General features: G+C 39.4%; 1 protein-coding gene across 2 annotated transcripts; it reads left to right on the top strand.

Annotated features, from left to right (window-relative positions):
- The first annotated feature begins 724 nt into the window (after positions 1-724).
- On the top strand, positions 725-24839 carry sertad2b (SERTA domain containing 2b). 2 transcript variants are annotated; one of them, XM_028820309.2, is made up of 2 exons: positions 725-1055; positions 19729-24839. In XM_028820309.2, exon 2 carries the CDS (start codon positions 19733-19735, stop codon positions 20759-20761), a length of 1029 nt encoding a protein of 342 aa, XP_028676142.1. In that variant the 5' UTR covers positions 725-1055; positions 19729-19732; the 3' UTR covers positions 20762-24839. The 2 variants fall into 2 exon arrangements, with proteins under 2 accessions (XP_028676142.1, XP_028676143.1); XM_028820310.2 differs by lacking the exon at positions 725-1055 and adding an exon at positions 12824-12957.

Raw genomic sequence — 24839 nt, 5'->3', positions numbered from 1 at the left:
AATCGTTATGACGTCAGCAATACATTGTAACCAGAACAGGAAAGTAACAAGTAACATAACCTCCTCAGACAAGAAAGTCTGAAGAACTGAGTAGGAGAGGCAGGAACCGGCTCGTGTATTCAGGGTGGCAAAAACGAGGCGCATGCACTGGGTACTTGTGACTTCGCGTGGGTTTCTCACGACTGCGTGGGGCAGCACACCGCCATGGAGTGTCAAGAGCAAAAGAGCACACAGCCAAGAGTAATGTGAGGAATGTTTTTAATACTGCACACGAAGTTGTTGATCGCCTTTAAGCCCTCGAATATCTTAAATAGTTGTCATATTTGTGGTTTGCTGCTCGCACAACGTGGTTTTGATACGATGGGAGGACCGCTGCTTCGAAGTTGTAGGAGGGGCCGCACGGGGTACCCTGTCACTGTCAGTGGCCCGTCCATCCAACGTTGTCCCCAGACCTGCTCTTTGCCTGAGGTGGGGGTGTTGCAGTTAGTGCAGGCGCAGCAGATTTGTATATTAGCGTTTGCGCTCCCTCGGGACATAAAGGCACATGGAGCTGACATGAAGAACGGCAGCCTTCTGTCTCATTGGCTGCAGAGGCAGAGTAGGCACATGTGAAGCATGGCTTGATCCCCCGCCCGCCTGCCTGCCTCTTTCGCTCGCTCGCTCTCTGCTTCCAGGTGCCAAGTGAGGGAGGGGGTAGACGGAGGGGGGCGGACTTTGACTAAAGCCAGACACACAGCTTGCAGCGGCGGCGGCAGCGGCAGCAGCAACGGAGGATCTTTTTACGCCATACTTACGGGGTTGGCGCTGTGGCAGTGCGGACACGGAGGCCGTCTCAGTTCTGCACGTCTCCCGGCTTTATTTTCTTTTTGTCGCCTGTCGCTCTTGAGGCTTGTGGCAGAGTGGGTGATAACAGAAGAAAACGAGAATCGACATTTCCAGTAAAGAAGAGCGTGCGCGACGTAGTGGATGCCGGCGGCTACATATGGAGCAGCCGTGCTTGGCGAGCCCGTGACCAGGGGATGCTTTCTTTTCACGGTCAGGTGGAGGTGCATATGGTAAGTTGATTCGGACGCAGGGATAATGTGCTAGGGGAAAACGTATGGCTTGTCAAACTTGAGACGAGACCGAGGCAGAGATTTGTGTGAAGCCGCGAGCCCGTCCTATGAGATCTCTCTTCTCACTTCGTTTCCTTCAGATCACTGAGGACTTCTGTGAAGTGTTATGTAAAGTTGAGCGACGTCTAGGTCAGACTTGGGTTGAGATGAATAGGGCTCTCCTTGGTCTTTGTTCAGAGGTTCTAACATATATTGGACTTTTTCCGGCAACTTCCTATTTGTATTTTTAAGAACGTTATTTTTGTAAACCAGGGTCCTAGGCGACATTTTATGGTGCTATGCGCAACTGGGCTCCCAGTCAATAGTGGTGGACGATCGAAGATGTGACTGGAAAGATGCTCGACACATGCCCCGGCTGTGAGACTTGTGGGCTGATGATGTAATTAAACTTTCACGATGGCCTCCATCACGAGTGGGCTTTAATGCTGCGGGTATTGCTGTATGACTCGATCGTCGTCCAGAATCGCGCTGCCTGCCTGCCTGCTTGTAGTAGTCATACTTTGAAGATTTGTCATGGGCATGAATATAGATCAGTGAGTCACCACTGCATTTTAGTAGGGAGGAAAACAAACAGATTTCAGCGCCCAAACAGCACAAGCTCAAAAATGACGCCCGTCTCAGTTAGTGGTTCAATTCATTGGACTTGTTATTACCCATATTGAGGAGTTACTTTTTCATCAAGTGTCCCAAACCATTTGTTCCTTGTGAAATAGTTTCGATCTCTATAGAACTTACGGTTTAAATTAAAACTAATGCCGTAAAACATAAACGGCAATGTTCTGCTAAATATTTTTTTAGAACACGACAAGAAAACGGATAAAGAAATAATAATTTTAGAAGGACTCCATTCTTTAATAGTTCAATTTATGATTAACTTGCACCATTTAATTATTTTTGGCCAGTAACATGTGAGTTGGACAAGCACTTGGAAGCTGTAACTGTAGCGGTGGATTAGGTCTGTCCATCCATTAATCAATATTTGAATCTGCAAAGACAGGTCAGTTTCATTAGGACCATCAGTCGTGAAGCAAGAACTGAATGGCAAGTTAATAATAATACATTTTATTTATATAGCACCTTTCCCATGCTCAAGTTAATCAACTACAGGACAGTCTTAAACACATAGTTATGTGGGCCAAATTTAGTTGTCAACCAAACTAATCTTTGAGTAAAATTGTGCTTTACTTATTATGAAAGACGTCATACATTTTCTAAGACACTGTTTAACTTAACATCACATTCTCAAATCTTTATAGTTCTATTCAAGGTCATCAGGAAGCACAGCCTATCCCACCAGCAGACAGCACCAGCCCATCACAGGGTTGCACACATACATACTCGCAATGAGACAATTTAGGATTGCAAGACACCCAAAAAGAAGAAAGGCTACAAAGACATGGGGACACCATGCATACTTCACACTAAATGTGGTATTTGAAGCCATGATGCTGCATGTGTGAGTTGGTTGTGCCAACCCCTGCATTACTGTTCCACCCACAGTCTTTTTTTATCATTTATGATCCATCTTTGTTCAAGTAGTGAAAATATGAAGCTAGTATTATTGTTTTCTGACCTAAAGAGTTGAAGCTGTGTTTACCAAAATAGGAAACTTTTTGTCATGCAAAACAGAAGTCCACAGCAAGAGCTCCAGCTGTTGCAGTTGGGGAAGATGTACATCCAAGATTTCTTTTTTTTTTGTTTTTCTTTGACTGTTAAATTTCAAAGACATTTTGTTACAGAACTTTCTGGACACTGCCATTTACTTGTAACGCAACCTTCTTGAACTGAGAAAAGTATGTTCATTTTATGTCTACTTGTGCATCCTGAGCCAACAGCCAGCATGCTGTTTGCATGATCTCTGTCTCTGAGGTTTTTATCCCCAAGGAGGAAAGTAACTGACATCTCTAAATTGGCGAGGAGTGAGTTATGGACTGGCAATCCTTCCACAGTGGGTTTCCATCTTGCAGTCAGTGCTGCTTGTATAAAATCTGTACCTCTGCAACACTGACTTTGTCATTTGTTCCTTATGTATAATTATCTTGAGAGGTCAAATAATACTGTATTATAATAACAAATAGGGGGAGTGGTGGCTCTGAGGCTAGGGATCTGCATTGGCAATCGTAAGGTTGCTGGTTCAAATCCCGTAAATGCCAATAGGTACTCTGCTCTGTTGTGCATTTGAGCAAGGCCCTTAACCTGCAATTGCTGAGCGCTTTGAGTAGTGAGAAATGCACTATATAAATGCAAAGAATTATTATTTTGTAAAATATCCATTCATCCCCATCCCAGCCTGTTTATCCAGGTCAAAGGTTGTTTTTCCCAGTAACACTGGGATCCCGTTCAGGATGGGATGCCAGTTTCTTCTGTAGAATAGAGTATTTGTAGCTCTTAGAGATGTCTAAAATGGAATCTCTGGTCTATTGATGAGTGTTGACAAAGTGTTCTTCATAGGCTGATTTCATGAGGTCTCTTAGCTTAGGTTTATGGAAGAGTGTTCACTGACAACTTAATTTTCCAGTGCTGCTGAATGTCCCCACATAACATCCAACTTAAGCTCTGCATTCCATACTAGTGAGTTAAGAGTCGTGTTTGAGTGAGCACTGCACTGTTTGTTCTGGAGAGCTTTGTGAAAATACCAGGGAGTCTAATGAATAGTTCCAAGTTTTCACCGGGCCTTAATTCATTGAGTTCAATATTCACCATCCTTCCAGTCTGACCGCTTTATTAAGTAGTTTTATGGAGTGCCGTAATGAAAGGCAAAGGCACTGGCTCCTGGTTTAAATCACAGTTAGTTTTTTCTTTTAAAAAAATAAATGCTGGAAAAAAATATGTTCTGTTAAGCCAGCCATTATAAACTCACAGTCATGCATCAGTATGCCTAAAATTATCATCCAACTTTTTGAGGGATTGATAATTGATATCTTTTGTTTCAGAGGTGTGCTTTGAAATTATAAAAATAATTTAATAACTCCTTCACATAAGTACACAGTGCTGGAATTACCATCATGGTGCTTTAACAGAAAAGACCAATCCCGCAAAAATGCCTGTGTTGTACTTTTAATGCTAATTTTTGCATTGTTTCCAATTTTTTGCCCAGTAGTAGCAGATTACATTAAATAGACAGACATAGCAAATGTTAACTGGTAAAGCAGCAACCTGTGAATACACGGTCCAAAGATCACATAGTGCATAAATTAGACAGAGCAAAGGTCATGCTTGTGTGAATCTAGTTTTAGTTGCAAACAGTTACAAGTATGAAAGCAGAGAGCCGTGCCTGTATGTAATGTGTGGACTGCGTTGGCCTTCTAATATATTAAAAATGTCTATTTCATACAGGCCTCAATTTTTTTCACTGATTACTGAGAGCATTTCAATTCAGGGTAGTTTTTTAGCTTCAGTACCCATTGGACATATCAGTGCACTTTTACTGTGAAAAACAGTTTCTTGAAATTCCCATTCAACTTCCACATTTGATTCTGCTTTATGGAGACTTGTAAGATTTTTGCTATGAAGTGTCTGTCAAATAACAGGCAAAATAGGAGAGCTCTTATGGGGTGTGCAACCTCTTGTTGTTTTCATTGTGACAGTAGGACGCGTGTTGCACAATACATGAAGTTATGCTTAACAGGCCATTCAAAGTATCTTTTGTTCATCTTTGGGACGACTGACAGCATCCTGATATTTCTGGAGTTTGTGCTGCTGAACAAAGTAGCTTTACCAGCATGTGTATTTTGCAATTTAAACTGTGCACAACTGAAGTTTAAAGGGCAGAAGTAGTACTACTCACATCAGACATCATTATTCTGTTTCATTGAAAGTCTAGCATTGTCATGTTGCATTTCTTGTTTTATTCAACATAAAGCAGGGTCAGTAATGCTTCTTTCTTTCTCTTTCTCTCTCTCTCACCCACTCCCTCCTCCTGTCATAGACAGACAGTTCTTGGTGTAGGAAGGTGGAGCCAGTGCTAGAATCAGAGATGCCCTGGGGCAGTTTTATGCACCACACATGTCCGTTCTTGCGCTGCCAGCTTGCCTTCTTATTGGGCTTTGTTTGTGTGCAGTTGTGCGCTAGGCTTTTGTGTTCACATGTGAGAGGATGATAAAAATGCCCCTCCTGGGAGCCGTAGTCTAACATGTGTTCAAGTTCACCATCTTTAAAGTACCGCATTAATTCATGCAAGGGGCTACTTTGAAAGGTTTACTGACAATGCCCTTTTTATCTTTAAAAAAATGCCCTTTAACATTTCAGAGTCTTTGGACAGATTCTTTAAAATAAATTCTTGATAGTTAAATCGACTTTCCTAAAAAGGCTTAAAACTCCATGCAGACACAATTTACAGTCCAATGAGTGCATGCATGATACTTTTTAATCTTAGAATGTAACATCAAGTAAATTTGTGTGCCTTTCTGTTTCTGAGAAAGAATGGTTAAAAAAAATAGGCCAGGGAGGACATGACATGGAAAAGTGAAAGCCCACAACAGTTGGTGAGCACTTTGACCCACGCACATTGTTGAATGCTCCCTGAAATGGTTAGTCAGCCACCCCCATCATTCTCTCAATATTTGAACCCTCTGTAGAAATGTCAACAAACGTGGAGTGGCCAGCAGTAAGAGCAGTGAGGTGATCGTAAGTCTATAGTGATATTAATAAAGATTAATGCCCTGCTATTATTTTTAAGAATTAAAAACGTATTTCAGTTCTGAAGATGCCTGAAGACTTTTTTTTGCTGTGTAATTTGACAGATTAGTCACATTTTTATTCATTATGTTTTACTTACTCATTTTTCTGTCTGTCTGTGTGTGCGTGTATATATGTAATATTATATATATATATATATTTTGTTTTTTTTGTTTTTAATCACACTTGTTGTCAGACAGTCATTTGAAAACACAGCACTGCTCTAGTTGTATCTCTTACAGAGTAACACCCATTCCTGGAGTTAACTAAATTGAGTCTAGCAATTCCTTACTCTGCAAACAATCTTGTAATTCAAGGAAGTAAAGAGGAATCGTCGTGCTGCACGTCAGAGGTTTGCTTCCGAGCAGGTCAGACCAGTTATGAAAGGAATGGAGCTGAAAGCATACTCCTGTTTCATTAAAACAGCTGGAGACAGAATGGCTTTTCAGCTTAAAATCAGTTATCATGTACAAAATGTTTATCAGTTTGTTTCTGCCTGTTGCTTGTCAGTGAGTACAGGTTATGCACAATTTGACAATCTATAATTTTGATTTAGCTTAATTAACAGGGAAAATTTTCAAAGTTTTTGTGTACTTCACCATCAATTTGTGTTGTGTTTGGTTATTTACAGAGGAATACCATGTAGACACAGTGTACAGGTGCATCAACATAACACCTACAGCATCAGTTTGGATGCAATTACTTTCCAAGTGTGTGCAGTATTTTGGAAGACATTCTCCTTCAAGAGTGTGCTATGTATTAGGGCTGGGAATCGATTAAAAAAAATAATCACATAAATGTATGTAATTAATTGTGATTAACCTTAAATCTGAACTTTTAACACAATACTATTTGTGCAAGTACAGCCTGAATCTGAATCCCTTCCTAAAAGGCAAGTTGAAAAGAAGGCAGTAAGAAATCAAGGCCAATGTATTATCAATTGGCATAGCATTTGAAAAATACACGTGTCAAAGTTAAAAAACGATCGAAAAGACTACTGAGCTTGAATGCACTGCTAAAGATGGATTTAACTGAAAGAATAAGCATCTCTTAAATGGGCTACATTGAAACATCTGTTAAAACTCTGCAGATACTATCCTCAATTGTTCATCACCATCAACGATTGAAAATTACATTCTACATAAGTGCTGTGTCTGCGAATGGCAATCTCCAAGCTGCTTTTTCTGCCACCCCCTGTCCCACCTTTGGACAGTTTAACATGTCTTAAGAGATTTAATGCTTTTGTGTTTGGTAGAATCGTGGAGTACTTTGGGATTTTTTGAGTTACAAAAACGTGACACCACAGAAAAACAGTTGGAAAACACTGCTTCTACGTGCAGCTTTGCTCTTGGCACACTAAAAAAGATCTATGTAGCAGCTATTTTGCTTAAAAACTGGCATAGTGCATTATTTGGATGGTTATGTTGCGTTCTTTGCATAAATTAGCAAAGATACTGCAAACTAAAGACATATTTTGGTTTTAGTATCACTCAAAGATAACTTATTCTTAAGTAATATGACATTGAATGGATCTTCTCACAGAACATGAAATGAATACAAAAAAATCGTAATTTTCACCTTCGCAACTTTTCTCTAGTATTCCACCAGAACTGCATAAACCTCACTCCCCTGCACCTGTGCCAGTATGTGTAAATCAAGAAAATGAACACCAGTGCTATGTATTGACATGTAGTGCATTGTTGTGAATGGTGTAATATGAAATTTTAAATCTTTCAATTAAAATTTTATTTCATATATTTTTAAAGGTAGTATATAAATATGGTACTGGATGTGTATGTAATTCTTTAGCTACACACTTTTTTGTGTTAGTGTTTCGTAATGTTAAAAAAAAAAATTACATGAAAATGCCACCCTGACCAAATACTGCCTAATGTGTTTGCCCTGTAGCCAGCCCCAGGTGCAGCAATATTTTTTAACAAGTTAAAAAGACCACATTTTTGGCAAAAATTAATGTGTTAACCTTCCCAGGACTAATATATATATATATATATACGTTCTCTACAAATTGAGCAGTCAGATGGCATCATGTGTGGATAGCGCTTTGAGTACTGAGAAAAGCGCTATATAAATGTAATGAATTATTATTATCATCACTCAAAATCTACTACTACCCATCACTTAATACTGATGCTCGATGAGTGTTCAAGCTGAGTATTCATGGAAGGTTTTGAAGTGAGGACAAAAAAAAAACACAAAAAGAGTACTTCTGGTTCTAACTCCAGTTTGAGCGTTTCAAAATAAAATCCCTCACTAAGCCCACGGTACTCCTGGTGGGATGCTCATATCTGGAGATGATACATTACAGTTGATTAAGACAAGTTGATGAGAACAAGCGGTTCACAGGTTGCAACCAAAATGTCCCCATTGTGCCTCCGCTCCACCACATTACTTGGTTTTGTGTGGCATGTTAATGTGGTTCTCTGAGTGAAGAAGAACTTACCCTTAATGAGTTTCCAACTGTGTCCCAATTCTGAACATCATAGACTTGAATTGAGTGTTAACTCAATGTAAACTAGAGATACAGCCAAAAGTACAACCACTTGTAGAGGATGGATGCACGTGACTGAAAATGTAAACAATAATAACGTGGGTTTTGTGCTCTGCCTAGCTTAAGACACACAATCTGACTTGCGCACTGCCGTGAAATTTGAAGTTAATGCTACAATTTTCAATTTTTCACTTTATTTAACCTACTCTAAGTGCCTTTTACAACATGCAAGAGTGATAGTTGGCCTTATTAGAATCCTAGGTCACAGGGATAAAACATAACATAAATAAATGCATTTTGTTGAAGCTTTCAGTTTTGTTAAATAATGACATATTGTTCTCAAGCCCAATGAATTTGTTTCAAGGCATCAGGATATTAAATAGTAGAAGTGACTAAAACATAACCAAGTTTCAGCCCTTTTCAAAGGTATAAAGGTAGCTGAAACATATAAATTATATGGGTATAGATAGATAATTTATACTGTATATACTCTAAATTTTTATATTTGCCATAGGGTGGCATGGTGATGAGGTGAGTAATGTTACTGTCTCAGAACTCCAAGAGGCTGTATTCTCGGACTGGTCACCTTGTGGAGTTTGCATGTTCTGTCTTCAGAACCTCTAACAGACTTGAGTTTAATCAACCATGTTAAACTGGCCTGGAATGAACAAGCTCTGTGATGGAAAGGTGCCCCATCCTGTGTGTTCGTTCCTGTCTTATGCCCAGTAATGTTGGGATTTGCTGCATTTACCTGCAAGCAAGCATTGGATTAAGTGGATTCAATAAATGGGATTTGGGCACTCTAAAGTTTTGCTTTTCAAAAGTATCATAATCCAAAATTTGCAGGAGCTTAATATTTGCTTCTCTTCGTTTGTCTTAATATATGTTAGTGTATGTGTGACATATTTCCGTCCAATTATTTCTAAATCACTATTTAAGTGGTGGATAGAGTTGGTCCATTCCTACAAGTACTTACATATTAATGACAGGTTGGACTGGTTTTTGGAACACAGAAGAACTATATAAAAAAGGCAGAGCCAGCTCTTTTTCCTTAGGAGACTGCGTTCCTTTAATGTGGGAAGTGACATCCTTCATCTTCCTTAATTTTGTGATGGCCAGTGTGATTTTCTACACTGTGGTGTACTGGGCTGGTAACATCACTTCAAGAAAAGACCACCAAATCAGTAAGCTAATTAAAAGCTCAAGTTCAATTATAGGGCACACTCTGGACCTCCTAGAGGTAGCAGCAATGGATACAATTAAAACAAAACTTAGTGCCATTATGAACAATGCTGCACATCCTCTTTCTGACACACTGAGTTCTTTTAGCCAACAAATTATTCAGAAGTGTGTCAAGAAACACTACTGGGGCTCCTTTATACCAACAACAATATGTCTGCATAATGCCTCACTGTGACTGTGACAGCCAAGTCAGAACTTTTCTTCCTTTTTAATTTTCTTGTTTTATAGTCATCTGGTGTGTGTTCAGACCAATGTATGTGTGTATATTTACTTACTTACTTGTGTACCTATTTATATATTTATGTATTTAAAGAGCTTTGGTAAAATGACAAATGAAGTCTATCTATCTATCCATCCATCCATCCATCCAGTATTAGATGCAAAGCATGAACTAACCCTGAACTAGGTACAAGTTCACCGTTAGGTGCACTCTCATAGACACTCATGGTGCCAGTTTAAAATCGCCTGTTAGCTTAATCTGTACGTCTTTAGGATATGAGAGGAAAACTGGAGGCCTGGAGAGAAACCCACTCAGACAAAGAACATGAAAAATCCACACAAACAGCAACCAGGAGTGGGAGCATATTGGATCTGTGACCGCTGTGCTACTTTTTTTGTGACCTGAATAGCAGACTGTTTTTAAGTAGACATGTGACCCTCACAATCTGAAATTGGAAGAGTAGGTTTAAAACTAGATGGATGGAAACATATCAGTAAGTGTAGTTGTTTGACTTGATAGTGTTAAAACTGGCCAGGAATACCAAATTAGTTGATTGCTTGCATTTGCCATGACTTAGTGTGTTTATGTGGAGTAATGGGACCAATTTTGCATGTTACATCTGCGTCCTGGTAAGAGGAAAGTAATTTCATGCATGGCACCTCCTGTTTGTAAAATGTTGGAGTTTAAGGTCTTTCAGTGTTTGCATTTGTATCACTCTATCCAAGGGAAGCTGGTGCTAACACTTTTTGAATTCTGTCGTATCATTGTCTCTGCTTTCAAGCAGTCTGTATTTCATAATAAGTGGAGTGTGCGGATGCCGTGTCCGACTGCTCATTGTTGTCAACCAAGTGCTGGCTGTAGTCAGGAGCTCATATTCACCATGAGAGAAGTGCCTTAGGGGTGGGGGTTTGCACAAAAAAAAACAGAGTGGAAACAGTGGCATCAAGTTACAGTGTCATAATATCACCGTCACACTTGGACTTACTGGAGCTATCTGCACTGGCTAATTGTGTGTTGCAGCTGACTTTCAAAATGCCGACGTAGTTGCTGCCAAGGAGTAGTTAATGTGCACCATGACGGAGATTCTTTCTTGTCTTATCTGCTCGCTGTTGTATCTTTATGTTTTTAAGTTGAAAATGTCAAAGTCCTTACCTGCTGCAGTTTATAGGTAATGACACTGTTATTTGACTGTATTTAGCTTTATTTACAGATATTTCATTTTTTGTTGTTTTTTGCTCTCTTAAGTTCTAATTCCTACGTCTTAATCAGATATTCTTTCTTCAGAAAGGTTATTTGCAGTTGGCACTGCCCATTGTGTCTGAAAATGTTTGTTTTGCATCTAGTAATGCCAGCTAGTATTTTTTGTTAGTTGTCTGGCTACAAGTCTCTCCAAGAAGTTGTAACCCACTACAATAAGTTCAAAGTCCAAGTCCACCTTTGCTTCCCCATTACAACAAAAACTTTGTAAAAGCAAGTCACACACCTTTGTAGCTAACGCATTTTATGTGGGTAGTGAGGAGCCACAGTGGTTAATACAGATGTTCTGAGTTTGCACATCCAAATAGTTTCTGTCTGGGTTTTTCTCTGGGTACTAAGGATTTTACAATATGTGCAGATTAGGTTCATTGACGATTGTAGACTGGTGCAGTTTGAGTGCGAGTGCAATGGACTGGCTGCCCATCTGTGATTGGTTCCTGCCTTGTGCCCATTCTGCAACCAAGAAACGAATGGATTGAATCAAAGAGTGTGTTTCTTGGGTTACTGTGAACAGCCGTTTTGAATGTTTTGTTTTCTATTATGAAAGCAATAATCAGACTCGTGGTTCATTTGTTGTATGGTCATCACATTAAAGTATGTGGTATGTTAGCCATGAACTTATAACCTCACAATGGAAGGTTAGTAAGTAACAGTGAATTTCTAAGTATGTATTTTAGGATTATTGTACCAGTACTGGAGAAAAAAAGAAACAAATTTTAAAATGGTATGGTATCAGCATTTCCCGATTATTAGTACCAGAAGTAAATGTCAGCTTTCCACTCAACACCCCAGTCACCAATCCACTAACCCCCTTCCCCCAACCAGCCATAACACTTGATAGAGTAGACATGGAAAAACGTGTTTAGACATCTTATAGACCTCATGAAACCACTGGCTTTGTTGCAATCAAGACTTCATGGGGGTTGCATGGAGCAAGACCATTGGAGCTCTGAATTATTTGTTACTGAACTGTTTTGGTACTGGTAATGAGGTCAGTAAGTTGGTATCGATACCAAAGGGAAAAATTTTAGTACTTACTTAACACTAGTGTATATCAGTGAACACCATGACATGGCCTCTGCAGTGACCCACAGTGTGTTCTGGCGGTTACTGACACAAAAGGGACATCCCCAGTGAAAGGCTTTAGTTGGTCCAATCTTTGGAATGCTTCACCATAAACTGTTAGTTTGATTGTGTGTGCGTGTGCCTGTGTTATTAAAGTGTATGTGTGCTTTATCATTCTCAAACCAGCATAATCCAATTCAAGATTGCAGGGAGCCTACCCTGACAACACTGAATGCAAGATGGAAAGCTGCACTACACAGGATGCTAGTCCATCACAGTAAATATATATGTGTGGTTAAAAAAAAAACGTGACTTTTGTGAGTTCTGTTCTAGAAAAGCACTGTTGTGATCCTGCACTCTCAGAACATTACATGGAAGCAACATGTGCATGGTGAGATAGAAACACAAGTATTTCTTTCTTGGGCTGAGTTTCCACAGGAGGCCAAGTGCGTTATATACACTGGTGGAGGGCACGTTTCTGAAAGGGGTTGGGCATACAGGATGTCACTCAGGAAGTAGGCAAGTGCCAGTCGCGCTTTTGGGCACACTTTGTACATTTGGCCCTCCCAGCTACGGGAGCAACCTTTGGACTTCCTCAGCCAATCACAGCTTTGCAGTGTATCTGACATTTAGAGTGAGTAGCTTCTTAAAAAAAAAAAGGCACAGAATGAATTCTGTGGGTGGGGCTTCACAAGCTTTAGGTAGATTATTAGTTTGCCCTGCAGTAAACTTGCAACACAAGGAACCAGAGCAGATTACAGCGAAGACACACTGTACTTTTTTCCTCTCTGGGGAAATTTTTTTTTCTTTTTTGGTTTCATTTATTTGTAACAGCTACTCTGGGATTGTTTCTAACAATTTGGGCTTTTACAGTAAGTGCTTATATGGTTTGCTTTCTTTACCATTTATTTTTGTCTAATGACAAAGGTGTTTGGTTTGTTACTCCTAGCCGAGGCAAGTTTTGACTCACAGAAGGTTTTAACTTCACCGTTTCTGTAGGTAAATTCTCACTGGAGTTGTTTGTCATGGCAACAAGCTGATAAGAGCCTCACTGGGCCGGGCAGTCTGTCTCTTGGGCCATTTCAGATTGCTCCTGCTAGAAAAACGGATTTTAATATGCAGGTTAAAATGATTTCACGAGGGATATAAAATGTGCTAAATCATAAACAGGCTAGCACAAGTTTATCTGTCTGCACATAATGGATTTTATTTAAATGAAGTAAGCAAATAAAATGATGAACAGAAAGAGTGTGAACAGAAAGTATGTCCACTCTGAGTTGTCCTGAAGGTGGAGGTGGACTGGTGGAATGTGTCCACATCAAGTTGACTGAGAGCTTGCCCTGAAACTCAGTTTACGATACCAATAACAATGCAGTTTATAGATATATAAATTGTGCCTTTCCCATGTTTAAAAATCACTTAATTGTTCAGACTGTCTTGATTGTTGATGCAGATTAAGGATATTTCTCATCACAACAGACAACAATTTCTCACATTCCTTTACAGTGTTAAATTTCGTATCTTTAAAGTTGTCAACCTGCAAAACATACTTGTATTGCAATTTCGTAGTTTGTATTTGAAAAGGAAGGTGGTTGGAGAGGCAGTGCAGGCCAGTCAGTGTCACAAGTAACGTGTGAAAGGCTTGATATTTAAAGCATTTCTCTACAGGAAGTTTTGAGTCATGTTTGCCGTTCAAGGAAGACCTACAGACTTCCTGGAAACTGTAGTCAAAAGTATAGACTGCGTACGTGCTGTTTAGAGGGGAAAAATTACGTATTTAGACCCATCTTCTATCACTCATAAAATAAAAGCTAGTTTTTGATAACAGCACTGAGAACAGAACTCTGTGTACCTGCTTAAATGCGTGTAAAGCAATCTCAGATACAAATCCAAAAAAAAAGTGTCTAATTAAAACTCTCTTGGCAGAATTGCCTGTGCAGTATTGCACAGAGAGTGAAAACATCAGAAAACTAGTAACACTTTTTATTAAAGTCGACAATGAACTTGCTGTTCTTTAGCTGGCATAACTTGATTTTACTGCAAAGTACAGGAAGAGAGTTGCTTGCTTATTTTACTGTGTTAGGAGGTGTAACTAACTGACAGTAAATGAACATGCCTGGCACCCTTTCAGTGAATTTTATTTTTTTTATTTTTGCTAGCTGATGAATTAATTTGTTGAAGGCACAGGTCTTCTATCATGCATGCAACTGTAAATAGGTACATTTTCAGCTCAACACATCCCCACAAGACTTGTGACAGTTCTTGTGCTTTGGAAGGTGGTCCCTAAATTTTTGCAATTGGCTTAAGCCTGTCCTCTTAAAATCATTAGCTCAGCTTTAAAGAAGCTAAATTATCCTGATATCTCAGAGCTCTCTTCCTTGCAGGAGTGCAATGTAGTCCAGTAGATGTGGTGGTTAGTATTATTTTATTTTTACCCTCTTCTTTGTTAATTTGCACTCACATCGTACATGACTTCTACTTTCAATTCATACATTTAATATTATTAGCATGTTATTAATAGCACTGAGAGCAAGGCAGCTTATTGCAAGGCCCGATTTGGTATTTCCAGTTTAACTAACCTCTTTGCAGATGTGGGAGGAAAACTAGAGCAGACACAGGGAAAACACGTGAACTCCAAAAAGAGTTTGTGAATGGAGCTCAAGACATTGGGGGTGATGATGCAACATCACTAACCGCTCTGCCACAGCAATATCAGGTCAGTTCAAATGAATATATTGTTATGATTCCTCATAGTACAACGTAAAGAATTTGTTGTTTGTCCAAGTGGTACAGAAAAATCAAAAGGCAGCAGTTTAGTGATCATTATAGCAGACACAGTTCACCGAACAAAGCAACATTGAAAATAAAAATCAAGAAATATCAATCTGAATCAAGTTCAAATGTAACCATTCCATATAAACATGGAGCACACAATAGTACCACTTGCAAAAATACAGGAGTATCAGAAGAGAGGTTGTGTGCTGGACTTGTTACTTCTTGTGGACATCTATTTTTAGCCTCTGCCTGTTGAATTGAAACATTATAAATAGATATTCTTCAAATGCATATTTCAAGTAAGACAGGATTTCAAGGTTAAAAATACTTGTTTCTGCAGTTTCATCAGTGGTGCACACTGTGAAGTTCTCAGTAACTCACTTGGCTACGTTACACAGTCAGTCAGGCTCTATTTTTTATAGCACCTTTCATAACAGCTACCATGGCAAGCTTCAATACAAAGGAAACACAATGCATCAATCAGTTCTTGTGGCTGGTTTATCCAGTTTAGTGTCATGGGAAGCCAGCGCCAGCATATTTGGAAGTATACTTGGAACCAACCCTGGATGGGATGCCAGTACATCACAGGGCAAAATCACACTGCTACATACTGGGCCATTATAGAGTCTCCATTCCTTACCCTAACCGTTGCATTTTTGTGATGTGCATGGAAGCCCACAGAAATGCAGGGGGAACATTCATACTCCGGACAGACAGTGATCAGGTCAAGAATCACATATAAGATTCCTGAGTGCTTTGAAAGAAGTTTGAGACAGAATTAAGTTTATTGAGTAAACTTGTGATAAAGATGGCAGGAGGTAGATGGTATGGAACAGTCAGCATGAAACGTTATAAGTACCAAAATAAAAGATTATAATAAGGAGCATTTAAAAAAAGAGGTAGATTAAAAAGAGGCAATTTAAAAAAAAAAGCAAGCTAGAACAACTGGGTCACTACATAATGTGCAGTTTGCAGCCTTCTAGAATGCAAGATGGTCAGTACAAACAACAGAAAGTCATGCTTCAGAGGTTGTTGGAATGGGAAGAAAAAAAATTCATACTTGTTTAGAAAGGTTGATAAGTTTCATTTTTGACATGCTACCTGTAGAAGGAAGTGCAGCAAGATCCTCACCCTAGAGGTGTAAGGTCCATCTATCGAGTTACCAAGTTTTAATGTGGGACCTATGGCCTCATAGCTTTGGCTGCTAGGGAGATACAACTTCTGGAAATGTTACTTAATAAAGGGAGTTGGAAGAGCATTGTTAACAATGGCATGACCAAGGCTGAACTTTTTCATTTTTTTATTTGACAACATAACGAGTGTCACAGTTGGCTGAAAAAAAAGTGATTAACTGTTTCACTGAAATGAAATGAATGTTCTGTGATAATTCTTTCAATTTAGGATTTTCTTGTTGCTATTTCTGTAGTGTAGTGGATAAGGCACTACAATTTAAAATACACTGTTGCCAGTTCAATTCCCACTACTGCCTCAATATTTGACCATGAGCAGACCACTTAGACTGCCTATACTTCAACTGTAAAATAAATACATAAATAATTGAAAAAATTAAACGGTTGTACTGTATCCTGACTTTATATGTCAGCTAATGATACAATAATAGTTTGATTTGTTCATATGAACATACCCAGCTCACTAAACACAAATACAATACTGCCTAGTTAGAAAATAGCCCTAAATGACATACAGCTAAACATAATGGCAAAACAGCACCCAATACAGTAATCCCTCCTCCATCGCGGGGGTTGCGTTCCAGAGCCACCCACGAAATAAGAAAATCCGCGAAGTAGAAACCATATGTTTATATGGTTATTTTTATATCGTCATGCTTGGGTCACAGATTTGCACAGAAACACAGGAAGTTGTAGAGAGACAGGAACGTTATTCAAACACTGCAAACAAACATTTGTCTCTTTTTCAAAAGTTTAAACTGTGCTCCATGACAAGACAGAGATGACAGTTCCGTCTCACAATTAAAAGAATGCAAACATATCTTCCTCTTCAAAGGAGTGCGCGTCAGGATCAGAGAATGTCAGAAAGAGAGAGAAAAGCAAACAAATCAATAGGGCTGTTTGGCTTTTAAGTATGCGAAACACCGCGGCACAAAGCTGTTGAAGGCAGCAGCTCACACCCCCTCCGTCAGGAGCAGAGAGAGAGAGAGAGACAGAGAAAAACAAACAAGCAAAAATCAATACGTGCCCTTCCAGCTTTTAAGTATGCGAAGCACCGTGCAGCATCTTCAGGAAGCAGCTGCACAGAAGATAGCAACGTGAAGATAATCTTTCAGCATTTTTAGACGAGCGTCCTTATCGTCTAGGTGTGCGAACAGCCCCCCTGCTCAATCCCCCTAGGTCAGGATCAGAGAAAGTCAGCGCAAGAGAGAGAGAGAGAAAAGTAAGTTGGGTGGCTTCTCAGCCATCTGCCAATAGCGTCCCTTGTATGAAATCAACGGGGCAAACCAACTGAGGAAGCATGTACCAGAAATTAAAAGACCCATTGTCCGCAGAAATCCGCGAACCAGCAAAAAATCTGCGATATATATTTAAATATGCTTACATATAAAATCCGCGATGGAGTGAAGCCGCGAAGCGCGATATAGCGAGGGATTACTGTGTACACAAAGCAGTATTCTGTACATGTACACAAGTGTGGGATGCCACTGTTTTTCATTGTGGAAATAACCATTACCTATTTTTACTATATGCCCAGTTTTTATAATGGTCTGCCATTGTGGCCAGGTACATGATAACTTATGATAACTTAACCTCACAGCTCACATTAGGAAATTTTGGTTGGATCTGCAAGCAAAACTGACAAGCTCAGTATTTCCAAGTATGTTTTACTTACAGCTGTCAGTTCTGCAACATGTAAGAAGTCAGGTACGTGAAAACGCATGCAGTTAGTACTGAGGAGACTGTCACAGGAATGGGTTCAAACTGACTATATGAAAGATTATCAACCATATATCAAAACAGTGAGTAGAGTCCAGTTCTGTAGATTTTAAATGATTTTTGACACTGCCTTTCTGTAAGAATTATTATTTGAAGTGTAACAGACTTTAACAATAATGACACATATTGAAAATGTTAATGGTTCTGTTTAATTTTTCTTTATAGTATAGTCTTCCAAAAAGCAGTTCTCCTGACTGGCTTATAGTGGAACTGTACTTAACCTTAGGCAACTTGAATGACCACCCTAAATTCTCAAATCCCGTTGATTATTTGTAAAATCAAATTGCAAAACACATCACATTCAGAAAGAATATGAAAACAGGAAGGAAAAAAAATTGAGGCACATGCTTTGGGTGGAACTGGATGTTGGTGTTCAGTGCCGCAGTCTTTATCTGACAAGCAAGAGAATTCCATAGAGGGGTGCAGTGTAAGCAAACACCTCAGCCTCTGTTGTCCTGCAACTAACAGTCTTCTCCTGTGTGAGGGAGCCTTGAGCTGGAGCTGCAAGTCATTCTGTCTTTCTGTCTGTATTAGCTTCACTGTCTCCATGTGTCTGTGAATGCCTTTCTAGTGGTTGGAGTTTGTGTGGTAAACACTTGGCAGTTTTGATGGTTGAGAGGTACAAGGCAGGCAGTCTGATCCTGGCATACAGAGGCTATTTGCTTTGTCTGTGAAGAAGATGAGCCTACAGACAGGCTATCCGACCAGAGGAGGAACTCTTGGTGGGGGCTGCCAAAATGTACGCAATTTTATTCTGCATACTATTATGCATGGTAGTCAGGCTCCAAAGCTAAGTTTACAAATCAATTTGTCAGTGCATTAGTCCTACTAATCTGGATTGAAAACTAAAACGAGTTCTTTTAATTTCCATATATAAATTATATATACAGTATAATACATATGTTTCTTAATATGAATAAAACCTACTGGTAAGATTGTTTAATGATAAAACAATAACTAATCTCCCAGAAGGCTCTCTGTTTTTATATCTTTTGAGCTGTTTTCTTGACGTACTGCACCATGAACAAGGAACAACCAAATAAAGAACATGGTTTTATTTCTAACACCTTTTTTCCTCCCAGATAAACTTGGAGCACCTGTGAAATGTTATGTCTTGCTTGATTCCAAATCTAATGTGCAGATAGAAGACCTTTAGAAACCTGCGGTACATCACAGTTACTGAGTGGCAGGTGACCATAGTCATGTCTGTTTTTAATTGTTATTCTTGGTGTTTGAATCAATTTCCTTCAGTGCAGTATCATCAAAAGATCATAAATGAAGTGCAAGTACTCAACTATCATTTGGGCAGATGACTGAAACTTTGATTTATAATAAGAAAGTACCATATTTACTCAATTGTAAGGCATGTGATTTATCAGTTCTCCTCTCTAGGCACAGGTCAGCTTGTTTCATTACTGTATCATAATGAAATTTTTGTGATGACATTCATATACAGTATTTGTTGACCTAAACTTGTTTCATTGTTGATCAATATACCTGTGTTGTGTGCAAATTTAGACAGAAATGAAAAGATTAAGAACAGAATTAAAAAACAGAAAGAAACAATTAGATTGCAGTACTTTACCTCATACATTTCATGTGGACAAGGATGCCAATGTCAGTTGCCTGCAGTTGTTATCACTGTACCAATTAACACCTGTTTTCAAGTTCTTATGTAATGAAAAAGCCTTGTTCTTGTTTCTGGTGTTTGTTGAAAAGCATCTTTAGACTAAAATTGTAGTAATTTATCATTTGTAAATATTCCTTGAATCAAATTATCAAATGTGTTTGTGTGTGCATGTATGTGTTTAAGGTCTATCTCATACCTGTCCACGTCACAGCTTCCTAGATGTTGTGTGTTCCATTCCTGAAACTGTTTTTTTTTTTTTTTCTTTACAGATATATGTTGGGTAAAGGGGCAAAGCGGAAATTTGATGAAAATGAAGAGGGGCTGGAAGGCAAAGCGGTGCTGGTGGGAGAAGGCCCCTCGAAGGTGTCCTACACCTTGCAACGTCAGACTATTTTCAACATCTCCCTTATGAAGCTTTACAACCACAGAGCATTGACAGAGCCAAGCCTGCAGAGGAGAGTGCTCATCAACAACATGCTGCGGCGAATCCAGGAGGAGTTCAAACAAGAGGGCAGCCTGAGGCCTATGTTTTTCACTCCCTCCCAGCCACAGGACAACTCATTGGATGATGGCTATCGGGAGGCCCAGCCTGCCTTCAGTATTCTTTCTAGCATTGCTCAGCCCTTGCCTCAGCCTTCTTCACTAACAAGCACTACGCCACTAGACTCCTGCCTCACCCCTGCCTCTCTGCTTGAAGATGATAGCTCTTATTGCACTTCCCCTGTAACTCAGACGGTCCCTGAACCCCAGACTATGAAACCACCTCTAACACTGATTACTCAAACCGCCAAGGATAGCTTCTCATCAGCATTGGATGAAATAGAGGAGCTCTGTCCAGCATCTACCTCCCCTGAGACAGCAAAGGCTGAAATGCCAGATCCCCGTATACAGTCTTCGCCGCTCCCCACTCCTACAGGAGACTGTAAAGACTCTGGGAAGGTCTGTCCTCAGAAGTTTGAAGGACTGGTTACACAGGAGACAAAAGTAGCAGCCATAACAGCCTTGGAGTCTAGACAAACGGATTCTTTATCACCCAGCAACTTAGAGATGACTGCCTCTTCAGGTTTTTTGACAGACCTTGCGCTGGATGATATTCTATTTGCAGATATTGACACTTCAATGTATGACTTTGATCCTTACTCGTCTGCCACAGGAGGAGCCTCCAAAATAGCTCCTGTAACAGCAGACGACCTCCTTAAAACGTTATCTCCGTACAACAATCAGCCAGTCCCTCCAAATCAGCCTTTCAAAATGGACCTCACAGAATTGGACCACATAATGGAAGTACTTGTCGGTTCCTGATCAAAAAGGGAGATTCTAAAAGGAAAAAAAAAAGTTTGTGGAAGTGTCCGTCATTTGGCTTTGTACAGATTTTTCATTATTATAAATGACCGTGAAAGCCAGCACATCACAATGTGCATGCATAGTTTGCTTGCCTTTGAGACGAAAAATGAAATGTAACCTAGGCTTCTACTAAAGTCTGAGTGCCTTCATCTCTATGACCACTTTGTAAATGGCCCATCGATTTTGGGAGCTTTATTTATTTTTGTTGTGTCCTGAAATTCTACATTGAGAAAGACGTGTCTACCTGTAAATTCAAAAGCCATGAGCTGATGTGCTGTGGCGAAAACAAAACTTCAAAGTGCAAAGCACAAAGACTACGGATCCATTATTTGCATGTGTGTTTCCTTTGGGTTCATTTGGGAGGAAGGGGTTTGTTTGTTTGTTTGTTTTGTTTGTTTTGTTTTTTTCATTTTGTTCTGTGTGTGAATTATTTTTTTTTTTTGTTTGTTTTTCGTCCTCCCAGGACTTTTCAACATCTGTCCACTGACTTGTCCGATGCTTGTCAGCATTATTAACTGTAACTGTTTTTAAACTGCTGCCCAGATTTGATTTTATATTTTTGTACAGATTCTTCAACTTGATGGTATTGTTTTCTAAATGAAACTTTAAAAAAATTAATTGTTTATACTCAAAAGTAGCTATTTTAATAGGATTCGCTTATGGAGATACACCTGTTTCAGAAGTACAAGTCACAAATTGTACTTTTCTACAAATTCAGAGATGTTTTTATATGTGAATATTTAAAAGTACTTAAGCAACCAGATCCGCAATAGATGTTTACAGGATGCAAATTCATGTTCATAACACGACGCCGTGGAAGGTCGTGGACTTGATTGAGATTCATGTTCTTCACAACTTGCATGCGCACACACTCTACAATGAAGTGGCTACAAACTACTGTGTGCATTTCATGGAATTGGTAGTAAATCTACTTGCTTTACCACTCACTGTGACAAAAGAATATTGACTGAGGACATAGTCGTTCTGATTTTAGTTTTTTCCCCACCTAATTATTCCTCTGAACCATAATGAAGTTTGCATTTATTTGATTTAAGTTTGAATTTCATACTTGGTACAGTATGGAACTGTACCCTGTAATTTGTGGTGGGTAACCAAAGGGAAGCAGCCAGATGAACAGAGTGTCCGTGGGTGGCAGGCTGGAACTGAGCTAGCCGTTGAGTATTGGGATCCATTTCTGTATTCGTGCATGTCACATCGCCTGCTAAAAGGTAATACAAGACATTTTTAAAGGGGGAGCAGGGGGCATGTTAGCAAAAGACGACAAAAGCCAGTGACATTAGGCTCCATTGAAAATAATCCACTTATCAGAGGGATGGGGGTGTTCACCTCTGTTAATTTGTATTTATTTTTGAAAATATATTTTTTATTTTTCTATTAATATTACAAAACAAGAAAGGTGTCTTAAAGTAATATAACAAAAAAATACAAAGAGGAAGTGTCTTCTTCCCAGCACCATAACAAGGCCTGCCGCGTGCAGTACTCATTAACTAACGTCTTGAGGCCCCACTTTTATTCAAGAGGGCAGCTCTTGTCATGGAGAGTAGCAAGTGTAAAAGAAAGTTCCTCTCCCTGTGGAAGAGAGAACAGGGCAGCTGGCAGACTGACTCGATGTGACCTCTGCCTTGGCTCCTGAAACACGAGACCACCCCCCACTGACCCACCTCCTTGGCATTACATCACCTGGCATTTTTATGTGCTTAGACTCCCTCTCTCTCCTCCTTTCAGCGTTACATTTTCACGCCACATGGCCCACGTTCGGGCTTTGTGAGCGAGTGGTCTTTGAAGTCAAAATGTGTACAGATTCATAAAGACTTAATCGCACCAAAACTTTAATTATTTTTCCTAAGAATATAGATACTATTGCAAATGTATCCATGCCTGTTGCCAAAACTGTAATAGCCTGTATAGCTTTAAATGGTACTTTTAGCTGTTTGTGTGCTGGTTACAAGCTATAGTATTTAAATTCATGCATTGGGGGAACGTCTGTGTTAATTTATTTAAAATGTTTTGTTTCTTTAGGTTAAATTATATTTTCTATCATCCAAAAAATATAATATGCATATTAATATATATATATATACACATGTGTATATATATTTGTATATTTAAATATCTTCTTGATCTCTGTTCTTCTCCTGTCATGGTTCAGATCTGGTCTCCTGTTCAAAGTTAATTGGTACTTTAAATTTCTGCACACATTTTATAAGGTAACTGCAATGAAGGAACTCCTAAGGAGTTAACAGGCACTCTAGTTAAGCAGCACCTTGCTCTCTTCAGGTATTGTTCTTTTAATCCTTCTCAAAATATCACTAATTTTCAACACACTCCTATGAGCCAAAAGGTGTAGTGAAGTTTGGGGACTCGTCTTTATCGGTTAGTATGCAGGGAGTCTGTATTGGGGGACCATTTGGTCCTTTTCATTTAAAGAGCTTGTTCCATTTCAACATCTCATCCTGCTCATTTGCTTTGAGCTGAGAACTTAATATTTACATCCCTGTGCCTGCTACCGATTTTCAAAACTCCCGTTTGTATGTTGATGTTGACCCAGTGGGCTTGCAGTCGAGCAAATGGCATCCTGACTCCGAAGACTGACAAAGGTCTCCTCTCGCATAGCCAAATATACACATGCTTGCATGTCACAATCAGGACATGTGGTTTGCTGTGTTGGCCTAGCTGGATTTATAGAGGATGGATACGTTATTGTCTGCAGTGTTCATATCCCGCTTGGCCATTTTTATTGAGTCAGAGCCTGGAGATTTGCATTGGAATGCACCAAGTTGTGTGTGTCTGGATTTACTTAATTGCTTATTTTTTCTAAAATTCCATCTTTAGTACTGACTATCAAATCAAAATAATATGGCGCCCTAAAATTCCAGGTGTTTTCTTAAAATCAAGCGAAGACATTTGCATTTATTTGCTGTCTTGCTCCTCAGAGCCTCCTTTCCATTTAAGGCGTGATGTGTGGCACAGAACTATTGAAATAACATCATGGGGCAGGCTGGTCGCACCTCTCCACCTGGCCACGTACCTTTGCTGAAAGTTATTGTCATGGTGCACGCTTTACAGTCCGAGTGGGGGGGCTTCACTAGAGTGGCCGGATCTGTGGAAAACGTCTCTGCTTAACGTTGAACAGATCAGTACCTATAAAGGGGGCAGTTGAAGTGACAAGGAGGGAGAGACGGGAGACCAAGAAAAACAAACAGCTTTGGTTTTGAAGTGAATTTAACTTATTTATTTCTCATTTCCTTTTGTAAATATATTTATTTTTTTTTTGTGATGATATATTCTTGATTGTAATGTGTATAGAATGTATGGTGGGAATGTACTCTCCTGTCAGAATGTATATTTTGTTTGGGTTGGGGGGGAAAAAAAAACACGGGAAGCCATTGAAGGGATGGGGTGGTGGGGTTGAATTGGTGGCTTGCTTATTTTTAATTCATTTTTTATTTGTCTGATCTTGGTTCACATGTGATATACCCTTCCAGCCGTCACTTGAACTTCAGGGACCTGTGTCTCCAGTATTGTTTCACTCTGTTACACTCTTGTGTTTTTTTACACATGGTTATCATTAAGAAGTTTTCAATCCCAAGTTTGTCCAACAAAATAGAATATCTCTTGAAAACACTAGACAGTGTCAGCCGGGGCAGGTTTTATGTATTTTTTTAGCTTCAGCTACATTTTTTGGTGGCAGCTTTTGTTCCCTCTTTAAACTGTATGGCATACATCCCTTAGATTATAGAAGAAAGGGTATTAGTGATGTGACCTGGATATCAGACACCCCGCGCCCCGAGAGTGGCTTCATGTAATTTCTGAAAGGAAGGTGGATTTTTCTCACAGACCCAAGCGCTGTGCCTTTTCTATGCAATTTTACCAACATATTGTTTAGGGGGTGTGGGGGGGACACTCTTCACATCAAGGTTAGGACTCCAGATACAAAATGGGCAAAATGTACATCCAGTTGAGCAGTCTTACTTTTGTAGTTTTATATTATACAATAAACTGTTATAAAAGAAAA

The sequence above is a fragment of the Erpetoichthys calabaricus genome, chromosome 15 (assembly GCF_900747795.2).
Source record: "Erpetoichthys calabaricus chromosome 15, fErpCal1.3, whole genome shotgun sequence".
In the NCBI taxonomy this organism is placed as follows: domain Eukaryota; kingdom Metazoa; phylum Chordata; class Cladistia; order Polypteriformes; family Polypteridae; genus Erpetoichthys; species Erpetoichthys calabaricus.
This window is presented reverse-complemented; position numbering and strand designations above follow the sequence as displayed.

Coding starts and splice junctions, on each gene's coding strand:
- sertad2b (XM_028820309.2), top strand. CDS start 19,733: ATGTTGGGTAAAGGGGCAAAGCGGAAATTTGATGAAAATGAAGAGGGG.